Here is a 12,493-nt window from a genome sequence, read left to right as displayed (position 1 = left end):
TGCAGTGGGTCTAAGTGCAGTGGGTCTAAGTGCAGTGGGTCTAAGTGCAGTGGGTCTAAGTGCAGTGGGTCTAAGTGCAGTGGGTCTAAGTGCAGTGGGTCTAAGTGCAGTGGGTCTAAGTGCAGTGGGTCTAAGTGCAGTGGGTCTAAGTGCAGTGGGTCTAAGTGCAGTGGGTCTAAGTGCAGTGGGTCTAAGTGCAGTGGGTCTAAGTGCAGTGGGTCTAAGTGCAGTGGGTCTAAGTGCAGTGGGTCTAAGTGCAGTGGGTCTAAGTGCAGTGGGTCTAAGTGCAGTGGGTCTAAGTGCAGTGGGTCTAAGTGCAGTGGGTCTAAGTGCAGTGGGTCTAAGTGCAGTGGGTCTAAGCGTGTCCAGTGGGTCTAAAGCTACGAACAGACCGCCGCGGCCTAATCGCGACCGACGCAGAATGTGAGCGTGTGTACATTTAAAAGGTTTACGCACCGGACGCACGCTCTGGACGCCCCAGCCACTGTACACGGCGCGCTTGAGCTCTCTGCGCACATGCGCAGTAGAGGTGTTGACGCATGAGCAGTGGAGTTGATGACGGTGTGGCCTTTCATTGTGTAAAATGGCGGACTGTTGACGAGCAAGGGAATTCCACGGGGAATACCGGAAATGCGAGGGGCAATACGTACGTCACTGGAGCGTCAGCTCTGATTGGCTGCTGCGGCGGCTGCTACGCTTCAGCTGCAGAGACCTCAACATATCTGAACGCATCGCGTAAGCCGCTTTTGTGGCCTCGGCCGGCTCATACGCTCGCTCAAAGCGTCGAGCGTAAAAAAACGCACCAATCGTGCCGCAAAAACGAAGAAATCGCGCCGCGGATAACACACTACGTGCTCGACGCGTTTACCGTAGACTTTGAATGTAAACTGGACGCTTCGGCCGCGGCGGTGTGGAACGGCCATGAGCGTGATAAGCGTGTCCAGTGGGTCTAAGCGTGTCCAGTGGGTCTAAGCGTGTTTAGTGGGTCTAAGCGTGTCCAGTGGGTTTAAGCGTGTCCAGTGGGTCTAAGCGTGTCCAGTGGGTCTAAGCGTGTCCAGTGGGTCTAAGCGTGTTTAGTGGGTCTAAGCGTGTCCAGTGGGTCTAAGCGTGTCCAGTGGGTCTAAGCGTGTCCAGTGGGTCTAAGCGTGTCCAGTGGGTCTAAGCGTGTCCAGTGGGTCTAAGCGTGTCTAGTGGGTCTAAGCGTGTGCAGTGGGTCTAAGCGTGTGCAGTGGGTCTAAGCGTGTTTAGTGGGTCTAAGCGTGTCCAGTGGGTTTAAGCGTGTCCAGTGGGTCTAAGCGTGTCCAGTGGGTCTAAGCGTGTCCAGTGGGTCTAAGCGTGTCCAGTGGGTCTAAGCGTGTCCAGTGGGTCTAAGCGTGTCTAGTGGGTCTAAGCGTGTGCAGTGGGTCTAAGCGTGTGCAGTGGGTCTAAGCGTGTCCAGTGGGTCTAAGCGTGTGCAGTGGGTCTAAGCGTGTGCAGTGGGTCTAAGCGTGTGCAGTGGGTCTAAGCGTGTTTAGTGGGTCTAAGCGTGTGCAGTGGGTCTAAGCGTGTGCAGTGGGTCTAAGCGTGTCCAGTGGGTCTAAGCGTGTCCAGTGGGTCTAAGCGTGTCCAGTGGGTTTAAGCGTGTCCAGTGGGTCTAAGAAGCGTGTCCAGTGGGTCTAAGAAGCGTGTCCAGTGGGTCTAAGCGTGTCCAGTGGGTCTAAGCGTGTCCAGTGGGTCTAAGCGTGTCCAGTGGGTCTAAGAAGCGTGTCCAGTGGGTCTAAGAAGCGTGTCCAGTGGGTCTAAGAAGCGTGTCCAGTGGGTCTAAGAAGCGTGTCCAGTGGGTCTAAGAAGCGTGTCCAGTGGGTCTAAGAAGCGTGTCCAGTGGGTCGAAGCGTGTCCAGTGGGTCTAAGAAGCGTGTCCAGTGGGTCTAAGAAGCGTGTCCAGTGGGTCTAAGAAGCGTGTCCAGTGGGTCGAAGCGTGTCCAGTGGGTCTAAGAAGCGTGTCCAGTGGGTCTAAGAAGCGTGTCCAGTGGGTCTAAGAAGCGTGTCCAGTGGGTCTAAGAAGCGTGTCCAGTGGGTCTAAGAAGCGTGTCCAGTGGGTCTAAGAAGCGTGTCCAGTGGGTCTAAGAAGCGTGTCCAGTGGGTCTAAGCGTGTTTAGTGGGTCTAAGCGTGTGCAGTGGGTCTAAGCGTGTGCAGTGGGTCTAAGCGTGTTTAGTGGGTCTAAGCGTGTGCAGTGGGTCTAAGCGTGTGCAGTGGGTCTAAGCGTGTCCAGTGGGTCTAAGCGTGTCCAGTGGGTCTAAGCGTGTCCAGTGGGTCTAAGCGTGTCCAGTGGGTCTAAGCGTGTCCAGTGGGTTTAAGCGTGTCCAGTGGGTCTAAGAAGCGTGTCCAGTGGGTCTAAGAAGCGTGTCCAGTGGGTCTAAGAAGCGTGTCCAGTGGGTCTAAGCGTGTCCAGTGGGTCTAAGCGTGTCCAGTGGGTCTAAGCGTGTCCAGTGGGTCGAAGCGTGTCCAGTGGGTCTAAGAAGCGTGTCCAGTGGGTCTAAGAAGCGTGTCCAGTGGGTCTAAGAAGCGTGTCCAGTGGGTCTAAGCGTGTCCAGTGGGTCGAAGCGTGTCCAGTGGGTCTAAGAAGCGTGTCCAGTGGGTCTAAGAAGCGTGTCCAGTGGGTCTAAGCGTGTCCAGTGGGTCGAAGCGTGTCCAGTGGGTCTAAGAAGCGTGTCCAGTGGGTCTAAGAAGCGTGTCCAGTGGGTCTAAGAAGCGTGTCCAGTGGGTCTAAGAAGCGTGTCCAGTGGGTCTAAGAAGCGTGTCCAGTGGGTCTAAGAAGCGTGTCCAGTGGGTCTAAGAAGCGTGTCCAGTGGGTCTAAGAAGCGTGTCCAGTGGGTCTAAGAAGCGTGTCCAGTGGGTCTAAGCGTGTTTAGTGGGTCTAAGCGTGTGCAGTGGGTCTAAGCGTGTGCAGTGGGTCTAAGCGTGTTTAGTGGGTCTAAGCGTGTGCAGTGGGTCTAAGCGTGTGCAGTGGGTCTAAGCGTGTCCAGTGGGTCTAAGCGTGTCCAGTGGGTCTAAGCGTGTCCAGTGGGTCTAAGCGTGTCCAGTGGGTCTAAGCGTGTCCAGTGGGTTTAAGCGTGTCCAGTGGGTCTAAGAAGCGTGTCCAGTGGGTCTAAGAAGCGTGTCCAGTGGGTCTAAGCGTGTCCAGTGGGTCTAAGCGTGTCCAGTGGGTCTAAGCGTGTCCAGTGGGTCGAAGCGTGTCCAGTGGGTCTAAGAAGCGTGTCCAGTGGGTCTAAGAAGCGTGTCCAGTGGGTCTAAGAAGCGTGTCCAGTGGGTCTAAGCGTGTCCAGTGGGTCGAAGCGTGTCCAGTGGGTCTAAGAAGCGTGTCCAGTGGGTCTAAGAAGCGTGTCCAGTGGGTCTAAGCGTGTCCAGTGGGTCGAAGCGTGTCCAGTGGGTCTAAGAAGCGTGTCCAGTGGGTCTAAGAAGCGTGTCCAGTGGGTCTAAGAAGCGTGTCCAGTGGGTCTAAGAAGCGTGTCCAGTGGGTCTAAGAAGCGTGTCCAGTGGGTCTAAGCGTGTCCAGTGGGTCTAAGCGTGATAAGCGTGGGCAGTACTTGTGCCGTGAGGCTCTGGAGTCTCGGCGTCCGTCTCCAGGTCCATCTCTCGCAGTAACACATTCATGGCGGACACTGGGCTCCTCACGTCCTGCAGTTTGTTCAGGATGTCCCCGATCACATCGTCCCTGAAGACAAACACTCTGAGGTTTAGAACACAGAGACTAAACCTCTGAACCAGAACTCTGCGGGATGGAAAAGCTCTACAGACTGCACCTGAATCTAAACCCTGTCTGGTCCCGGTCTCACCTGTCCTCGGAGAGCATGTTGTCCAGAACCTGCTCGGCCGCTCGCTCTGGAGACTCCAGCTGGTCCAGAGCCTTCTCCATCTCGTACGACATTTCCCCCGAAACGATGTCGCTGACCAAGCGCAGGCACTGAGCGATGGAGAGGACGTCCCGCGCCACGTCGGGGTCTGAGGAGGGACACACACGTTTGACCGGGGCTCATTCTCCTTAGAGACAAACACCGCTCGATCGTCTCACCGTCAGCGATGGGCGTCTCATCCTCCACGGACAAGTACTTATCGTAGGACAGGTGCAGATGGTCCACGGCGAAACAGGGCAAGAGGAACGACACAAACCCCTGAAACAAAACGAATCAGTTTAACTCACAGCAAACAGGAGCCGTATCGAACGTGTCATGAAAGTCAAGTGTGTTTGTGACAGTGGAGGCACCTTCTTGAGCAGACAGGCCATCCCGGTGTGAGAGTCCACGCTCAGGGCCAGAGGCATGGACAGCACCTCCTGATACTGCAGGACACACGCGTAGAACTTGGACCAGAACTCCACCTGCAGCTGCCGATACTCCTCCTGGTAGAACTCGAACTCCGTCACACTGCTCTGGAGCTGCCAGAAGGTAACACAGTGTAAGATCTTCCCTGTTCTGCAGCGTGTGGCCTTCTGCGGAGCTACAGGACCGTCACAGAAGAGATGCCCACCTCTGTCTCCACGGCGACGGTCACTTCTTTCTTCAGAGACGCCCAGCTCAGGTCTGTGATCCTCTCCGAGCCTCGTCTGAAGACCTGAAACACAGACGTCCACAGATGTCTTCACAAGCTGCGGTGTGAAAATGACAAACAATATCACAGTATAAAAGTATTAATATAAGTATAAGTCGCATCTCGGCCAAAACGATGAAAAAAGGTGTGTTTTATAGTCCGGAAAATACAGTATTCACTTTCTCATTACAGCGTTTTCTCCACTGATGGCCCGCCCACTTCCTGTACAAAACAATTAGCCGTCAATCAAACGACTGCACTGGGGTCTCAGACAAGCTCGTTAAGCAGGAGCAGGGGGAGTGTCTTAGCGCAGGGGGTGTGTCTTAGCGCAGGGGGTGTGTCTTAGCGCAGGGGGAGTGGCTTAGCGCAGGGGGAGTGGCTTAGCACAGGGGGAGTGGCTTAGCGCAGGGCGAGTGGCTTAGCTTGTTCTCGTCACTTTTAAAACGTGTTAAACAGTCGGCCCTTTCCCAGAATCAAGTCCGTAAAAACGCACTAATCACGGACATTTCTGGTCCTGTGCGAACGGTCACAGAATCCACAGACGTGACTGGGTAATTGGCGTTCACCTGCAGCGCTTTGACGATGGCGTCGGCGGTGAAACACAGCGGGGAAAACAGCACGTCCAGGTACGTCTCCTGAGGAAGACAAGAGCATTTCACGTCCAGAAGAGCAGAAGACGACAGCTGCGGGCGCTGAGCACGTGGCAACTCATCAAGGACCAACTGCACTTTTATTTGTAAAGGATGAATGGAGAGAATGGAGCGAGTTTGATGGAGATCTGGAAATGAACTGGGAAATTGTGTTGAGGTTTAATCATCAAAAAAAAAGTTTCTGAAATATCACTTATGCTCCAATTTAAACGTTGCGCATCTTAAAGCAACAGTCGCGATATCGTCCACGTCTCGTCTCACGATTCTCTCTCATTTTGACTTCATAAACAGGTTTTGGGTCAAAGGGAAGTGTGATTCTTTCAGGGTTTAACACCAGAATGTAACTTTAAACCTGCCACTGCGTTTGAACCTCGTCTTTAACATTTCATTACGAGTTCGGATTAAATTAAAGCCCCAAAGATGTTTTAACAAAACATTTCCCTGTGAATATTGCCACTGACACACTTTAAGTTTTGTAATCACGGCGTCTTTTCTTTCCGTTTTTCTATGTCTAGATTTCCCAGGACGTGTGAGAACCCTGCTTTTCTCACACGTTTAGAGTCAGATTAGAGTTAGTGTGTGAATGTGACTGCCTGATGTCTCGTGCTCTTTACCCTCGGGTCCTGGTCGATCCCGATGTGGACCTCGTCCTCAGGAGGCGGCTGAGTGAAGACCTGGTTCCACTGTCCCGACACGTTCCTGCGCACCACACAAAAGAGCCGGCGTTAGGAGCGTTTGACCTTCACGACGCACTTGGCGACGCCCGTGACGACGCCCTTCTCGCTCACTCACTGTTCAAACTGGATGTATTTGATGACGATGGAGTTGGTGTCGTCCACCCACAAACCCCAGATTTCTGTCGAGGTCAGAGTGAAGTCCACCAGAGTCTCCTGAAAAGCAAGATATTTGTCATTAAAAAGCAGCTCCACATTTACACACCAGACCTGAGCGGAGAACACGTTGGGGAGGAGAGGAGCTCGAGACCGTGTCAGGGGGTTTACCTGCGTTGAGAACACGTTGGAGAGGTGCTCCAGGCTGTATCGGTGGTTGTCAGTGGCAACCAGCTGCAGGACGGTGAACTGTGCGCTCTGGGGAAAGGCCAGGTAAACGCAGAGACAGAGGCCGGCGTTGGGGCAGAACACGAGCCTGACCTTGTGCCCTTGACCCGACACACGCCTCACTCCTCTGTGCGCCGGCACGAACTCCAACATGTCGGCCTCCAGAAGACACAGCTGGTCCTGGAGACGAGGGACACGGGTCAAACGGAGACAATGTGAAGCGATAAACGAGCCTGGACATGGGACCAAACTGAAGATCATCTGAAGGTTGAGTTGGTTTAGAGTTGTATTAAAATTGGAGTAGAGTTGGTTTAGAGTTGGTTTAGAAACCTGACCAACACAACTCAGACAAAAGAAAATGCCTAAATCAGTGACAGTCTGACCGTTCTCATGACTTGCGACCCTTTTATCCTCGTCCACCTTCTCATAACACTTTTCCAAGCCCGCCCTACAGCCCGCCCTACAGCCCGCCCTACAGCTCCTCCAACAGCCCGTCCTACAGAAGAAGCGTCTCCTCACCCTGAAGGACCACATGCGCAGCTTATGGTCCTGACACAGAGCGAAGATGAAGGTGTCGTCCTCGAGCTCGCGCACGGCCAAACTCAGCACCAGGTCCGACGTCTGCTCTCCTCTGATCGCTGTAGGCATCCAGCCGGAGATCCTACGCATCATGGACGAGCGCTTCAACTCCACCACGGACAGAGAACCTACAGGACACACGCAGAGGTCAGTTCAGCACCACGGACAGAGAACCTACAGGACACACGCAGAGGTCAGTTCAGCACCACGGACAGAGAACCTACAGGACACACGCAGAGGTCAGTTCAGCACCACGGACAGAGAACCTACAGGACACGGACAGAAAACCTATAGGACACACACACACACAAAGAACCTACAGGACACACACAAAGAACCTACAGGACACAGACAAAGAACCTACAGGACACACACGCAGAGAACCTACAGGACACACACGCAGAGAACCTACAGGACACACACGCAGAGAACCTACAGGACACACACGCAGAACCTACAGGACACAGACAAAGAACCTACAGGACACAGACAAAGAACCTACAGGACACAGACAAAGAACCTACAGGACACACACGCAGAGAACCTACAGGACACACACGCAGAGAACCTACAGGACACACACGCAGAACCTACAGGACACACACGCAGAACCTACAGGACACACACGCAGAACCTACAGGACACACACGCAGAACCTACAGGACACACACGCAGAACCTACAGGACACAGACAAAGAACCTACAGGACACACACGCAGAGAACCTACAGGACACACACGCAGAACCTACAGGACACACACGCAGAACCTACAGGACACACACGCAGAACCTACAGGACACACACACAGAACCTACAGGACACACACGCAGAGAACCTACAGGACACACACGCAGAACCTACAGGACACACACGCAGAACCTACAGGACACACACAAAGAACCTACAGGACACACACGCAGAACCTACAGGACACACACGCAGAATCTACAGGACACACACACAGAACCTACAGGACACACACACACAGAACCTACAGGACACACACGCAGAACCTACAGGACACACACGCAGAACCTACAGGACACACACGCAGAACCTACAGGACACACACACAGAACCTACAGGACACACACGCAGAGAACCTACAGGACACACACGCAGAGAACCTACAGGACACACGCAGAGAACCTACAGGACACACACGCAGAACCTACAGGACACACACGCAGAACCTACAGGACACACACGCAGAATCTACAGGACACACACACAGAACCTACAGGACACACACACACAGAACCTACAGGACACACACACAGAACCTACAGGACACACACGCAGAACCTACAGGACACACACGCAGAACCTACAGGACACACACGCAGAACCTACAGGACACACACACAGAACCTACAGGACACACACGCAGAGAACCTACAGGACACACACGCAGAGAACCTACAGGACACACACGCAGAGAACCTACAGGACACACACGCAGAACCTACAGGACACACACGCAGAGAACCTACAGGACACACACGCAGAGAACCTACAGGACACACACGCAGAACCTACAGGACACACACGCAGAATCTACAGGACACACACACAGAACCTACAGGACACACACACACAGAACCTACAGGACACACACGCAGAATCTACAGGACACACACACAGAACCTACAGGACACACACACACAGAACCTACAGGACACACACACAGAACCTACAGGACACACACAAAGAACCTACAGGACACACACAGGACACACGCTCTGGGGAGGAGTTACCTTGCGTGTCGTGCGGTGGCAGAGTGACCACTGTGATGCCCCCCGGTGGCGAGGCCAGGGCGTAGTGAGCCTCTCCCGTGTGGCTGATCCAGCAGGTGGCGCTGTTGTGGCTGGAGGTGTAGTTCCCTGCGTTGGGGATGGGGGCGCTGTGGGGTCCTTCCTGCAGGCTGAGCTTCCCCACGTCAGTGAAGATGGACTGCATGTGGAGCTCCGTCACCAGCTCCTGAAGCACAAGTGTCGTGAGAACATCATCTACACGTTTAGTACACGTGCAGAGCTGGACTCACGCTGCGGTACATGCGCGTGGGGTGTGGCAGGACCAGCCTGTGGACGCTCTGATTGGTGCAGACCAGGATGATGATGTTGTTGAGCGTCTCCTGGACGGCGACGCCTCCTGGGAGCACGGAGCACTGACTGAACTTCAGCTTGACCGCGTTGTTCAGCAGGTTCATGTCCAGAGAGAGCTCCACGAACTGGACGCTGTCGCCACATGTCGACCTGCGGAGGGGGCGGAGTCAGGTACGACAAACACGCTCACGTTTGATCAAAGGCCGGGCCAGGGATTACATTTGAACAGATGTTGGAATGATCTACAACAATCAAGACCAAGGAAAGGCCAAGGAAAAGCCAAGGAAAGACCAAGGACTTAACTGTGCCAAAACCAGGACTTGATCAGGTCTAATCTAAACTCTTACCGCATTAGACTAAACCAAGTCTAAACCAGGACTAATATGATATTGTTATTAGTATTATTATTAGAATTGCAATGTTTAAAAAGTAGGATTAATTCAAACAACTGGAGGAGCTTTAGTATTCGACAGAAGATCGCTCTCTACAAACGTTCTGGTCCAAACTACCCAGAGTTCATCTCACTCACTGCAGCCTTTTCCTTTTGAGAACTCTGCAAACTCAAACTGCCATTTTGATTGTGACGTTTAGTGCAGTTTATGGTTCATAGGTTTCATTCTGAGCCTCTGTTTTCGGCGCAGACGCAGGTGGAAGCCGCTCACCAGTGGATGAACCTGTTGCTCGTGACCGACAGCAGTTTCCTGCTCTCTTCGTAGTGAAAAGCTCCGGCGCCGTCTGGAAACTTTCCTCCAGGAAGCGAGTTCAGACCTGGACAAAGACAAAAGACTCAAAAGCTCCACACAAACGTCACAATAACTCTGCACATTTAAAACACCTTCTCTCTCTCAAACACAGACTTTAGGGCGGTTTTGTCCTGTACATTAATAATCACAGACTTTTGAGGCGCTGGACAAGGCGGGTAACATGGGCCCCTGATATGAAACATGACAGCTCAGTTATGGGGACTCTGGGGGACAACAGATCCTGGTCAAGTTTCAAGTTTATTATTATGCTGAATTCTGCTGAAAAATACTGCACTGTTGTCTTTTCTTGCACACTTTATGCAAATGACACACTTAATGCAAATGTGTGTCAACAATATAATAGAGAATGTACAGTTCAGGCCGCGTCACTGGTTAGAAGTTAGTTTACATTATAATTTGAACTTAGCCATTTGAATAAGCATGATTAAGGTTAAGGCTAAACGTGCACTTTCACACTCACGCACTTCTGTACTTAACAGGACGCGACATTAGCAGTGTGAAGTCTAATACTCAGCAGTATTTATACTTCTGTTTACGCCGTGCTTTGAGTGACACTTCAGAGTTTACAGTGAGCGAGGCTAAAGCGTGTTAGCTCCCGGTTAGCCGCCAAAACCGACTCCGGCCTCTTAACCGCCTCGTTCCCGCGCCTGTCTGACCGCTCCCGGCGCGGCTGGACGGTCCGAGCGCCAAGGAGCGCGTCGCGTACCGAGGTTCACCGTCACGTCCTTGAAGCGACGCTGCGTTTCTCTCTCAAAGCCGCAGATCTCGATGAAGCTCCGCTCCAGCGCCGCCGCCATCTTGTCGTCCGTGCGAGTGCGTGGTGACGTCACGGCGTGCGTGCATAGAGGCGCGCGCGCTGGGGTGAGCTTTTGGGGGGGGGGGGACATGTTTATGCAGTTCTGGTTATGATAAATCTATATTTTCTCTATTTTGGACAAAGAAACAATAATGTATTCCCCTCTTTTACTGTTGGTGGAGCTCAAAGCGGGACAAATGGGACAGAGTTTGTATAAAAGTGGGAGAAATTCATTGTTTTGGACGTATCTGCTGGGACATGGGACACAGGGACTGTCCCGGATGAATATGGACGTGTGGACACACTACTAAAGAATAAAGTCTAAAGTTTGATGCAAGGGTAAGTCTGCAGAATAAAGCCTAAAGAATTCACCATGGGCCCTTTTCCCATTGGGCCCTGTTCACCATGGGCCCTGTTCACCATGGGCCCTTTTCCCTTTGGGCCCTTTACACCATGGGCCCTCTTCATCATGGGCCCTTTTCAGCATGGGCCCTTTTCACCATGGGCCCTCTTCAGCATGGGCCCTGTTCACCATGGGCCCTTTTCCTTTTGGGCCCTTTACACCATGGGCCCTCTTCATCATGGGCCCTCTTCATCATGGGCCCTTTTCACCATGGGCCCTTTTCAGCGTGGGCCCTTTTCACCTTTTCACGGGTCCCGGGGAACACGGGTCCCGGGGGAACACGGGTCCCAGGGAAACACGGGTCCCGGGGGAACACGGGTCCCAGGGAAACACGGGTCCTGGGAACATGGGTTCCGGGAACACGGGTCCCGGGGAACACGGGTCCCGGGGGAACACGGGTCCCAGGGGGAACACGGGTCCCGGGAACACGGGTTCCGGGGAACACGGGTCCCGGGGGAACACGGGTCCCGGGGGAACACGGGTCCCAGGGGGAACACGGGTCCCGGGAACACGGGTTCCGGGGAACACGGGTCCCGGGGGAACACGGGTCCCGGGAACACGGGTTCCGGGGAACACGGGTCCCGGGGGAACACGGATCCCGGGCACGGGTCCATGAGTATGTTGTTGAAGACCTGAAATAAGCAGTATTTGTGAAACACCTGTCCTGGTTCTCAGGTCGGATGTTCTGCTCCGTCAGCGTGTTCAGGATTGTGCTGATGGTGTTGAGTTTGTGTCATGGAATCAGACTAACACCAGATGCTATTCCTTAACACATCGAGAACACAATTCAACTTAGAATATGAAACGACACAGAAATATAAGACATTTGTGTGGCTGCATGGGAGAAAACGCGGGGACTGATCACACAAGCTGTTGTAAGCAGCCTGTGATCCTCCTGCGTCTCACTCTGTTTTTTCTCATGCTGGTTGGTTTTATTAGATATTCTGGAATAGGCGGGTCACATTTCTCATTGGTCAGCTTTACATCAAGGCACTTGGTATTTTTCCGTAGAGATCAAGCCTTGGGTAAACATTACCCAAACTCCTCTGGGGTGTTACCCCCCCCCTAGGGTAAACATTATTTGGCCCATCTTTACAACCCCTTCACAAATGCAGTTTGTCACACCCTCGTTCTTCTCTTAGACTAATGATGCAGATTAAATATCACTATTATGCAGATAAAATACATGACAGAAATATAATCATATATTCACATTTTATCACATTTCCCTCCTGTTTATCAAAGCATTAGTCACTGTCTCATATGCCAAACACATTACTCTTTTCAGTTTTCAACATGTCTTTCATATAGGTGTTAAAATGACAGATGTGATGCACAGTTCTCAAACATTGAACACACTCCTTTTCTCTCGGCCCACAACATGTCTACAGCATTACTGTCCTAAATTTTGAGTCAGATTGGTCAATCTCTGAAATTTGACAGACAGACAATTTGTCTTGTCTATATTTTGTGCGGTGTGATGGGAATTATAGAAGTACAAGCGGAAAGCCCTTAAACCCGCTGCTCTCTGGTCAGTCAGTTTGACTCGTCAGGGACCTCTCTGGACACC

At 52.6% G+C, this 12,493-nt stretch overlaps 1 protein-coding gene across 1 annotated transcript in view; it reads right to left on the bottom strand.

Annotated features, from left to right (window-relative positions):
* Nucleotides 1-10,534, bottom strand: part of nup160 (nucleoporin 160) — a 47,562-nt gene extending 37,028 nt beyond the window's left edge. Inside the window, exons 1-14 of the mRNA XM_072434654.1 lie at nucleotides 10,431-10,534; nucleotides 9,623-9,728; nucleotides 8,900-9,110; nucleotides 8,613-8,835; nucleotides 6,795-6,982; nucleotides 6,219-6,455; nucleotides 6,010-6,107; nucleotides 5,832-5,916; nucleotides 5,134-5,202; nucleotides 4,508-4,591; nucleotides 4,245-4,415; nucleotides 4,053-4,152; nucleotides 3,817-3,982; nucleotides 3,568-3,695 (exon numbers count right to left, since the gene is read on the bottom strand). Coding sequence (XP_072290755.1) covers nucleotides 3,568-3,695; nucleotides 3,817-3,982; nucleotides 4,053-4,152; nucleotides 4,245-4,415; nucleotides 4,508-4,591; nucleotides 5,134-5,202; nucleotides 5,832-5,916; nucleotides 6,010-6,107; nucleotides 6,219-6,455; nucleotides 6,795-6,982; nucleotides 8,613-8,835; nucleotides 8,900-9,110; nucleotides 9,623-9,728; nucleotides 10,431-10,521 — 1,957 coding nt within the window. The 5' untranslated portion in view covers nucleotides 10,522-10,534. The remainder of the gene's footprint in view (nucleotides 1-3,567; nucleotides 3,696-3,816; nucleotides 3,983-4,052; nucleotides 4,153-4,244; nucleotides 4,416-4,507; nucleotides 4,592-5,133; nucleotides 5,203-5,831; nucleotides 5,917-6,009; nucleotides 6,108-6,218; nucleotides 6,456-6,794; nucleotides 6,983-8,612; nucleotides 8,836-8,899; nucleotides 9,111-9,622; nucleotides 9,729-10,430) is intronic.
* Between the last annotated feature and the right edge of the window lie 1,959 nt (nucleotides 10,535-12,493).

The sequence above is a fragment of the Eucyclogobius newberryi genome, unplaced genomic scaffold, assembly GCF_026437365.1.
Source record: "Eucyclogobius newberryi isolate DKJ021-1_F unplaced genomic scaffold, fEucNew1.0.hap1 SCAF_7, whole genome shotgun sequence".
Taxonomy (NCBI): Eukaryota; Metazoa; Chordata; class Actinopteri; order Gobiiformes; family Gobiidae; genus Eucyclogobius; species Eucyclogobius newberryi.
This window is presented reverse-complemented; position numbering and strand designations above follow the sequence as displayed.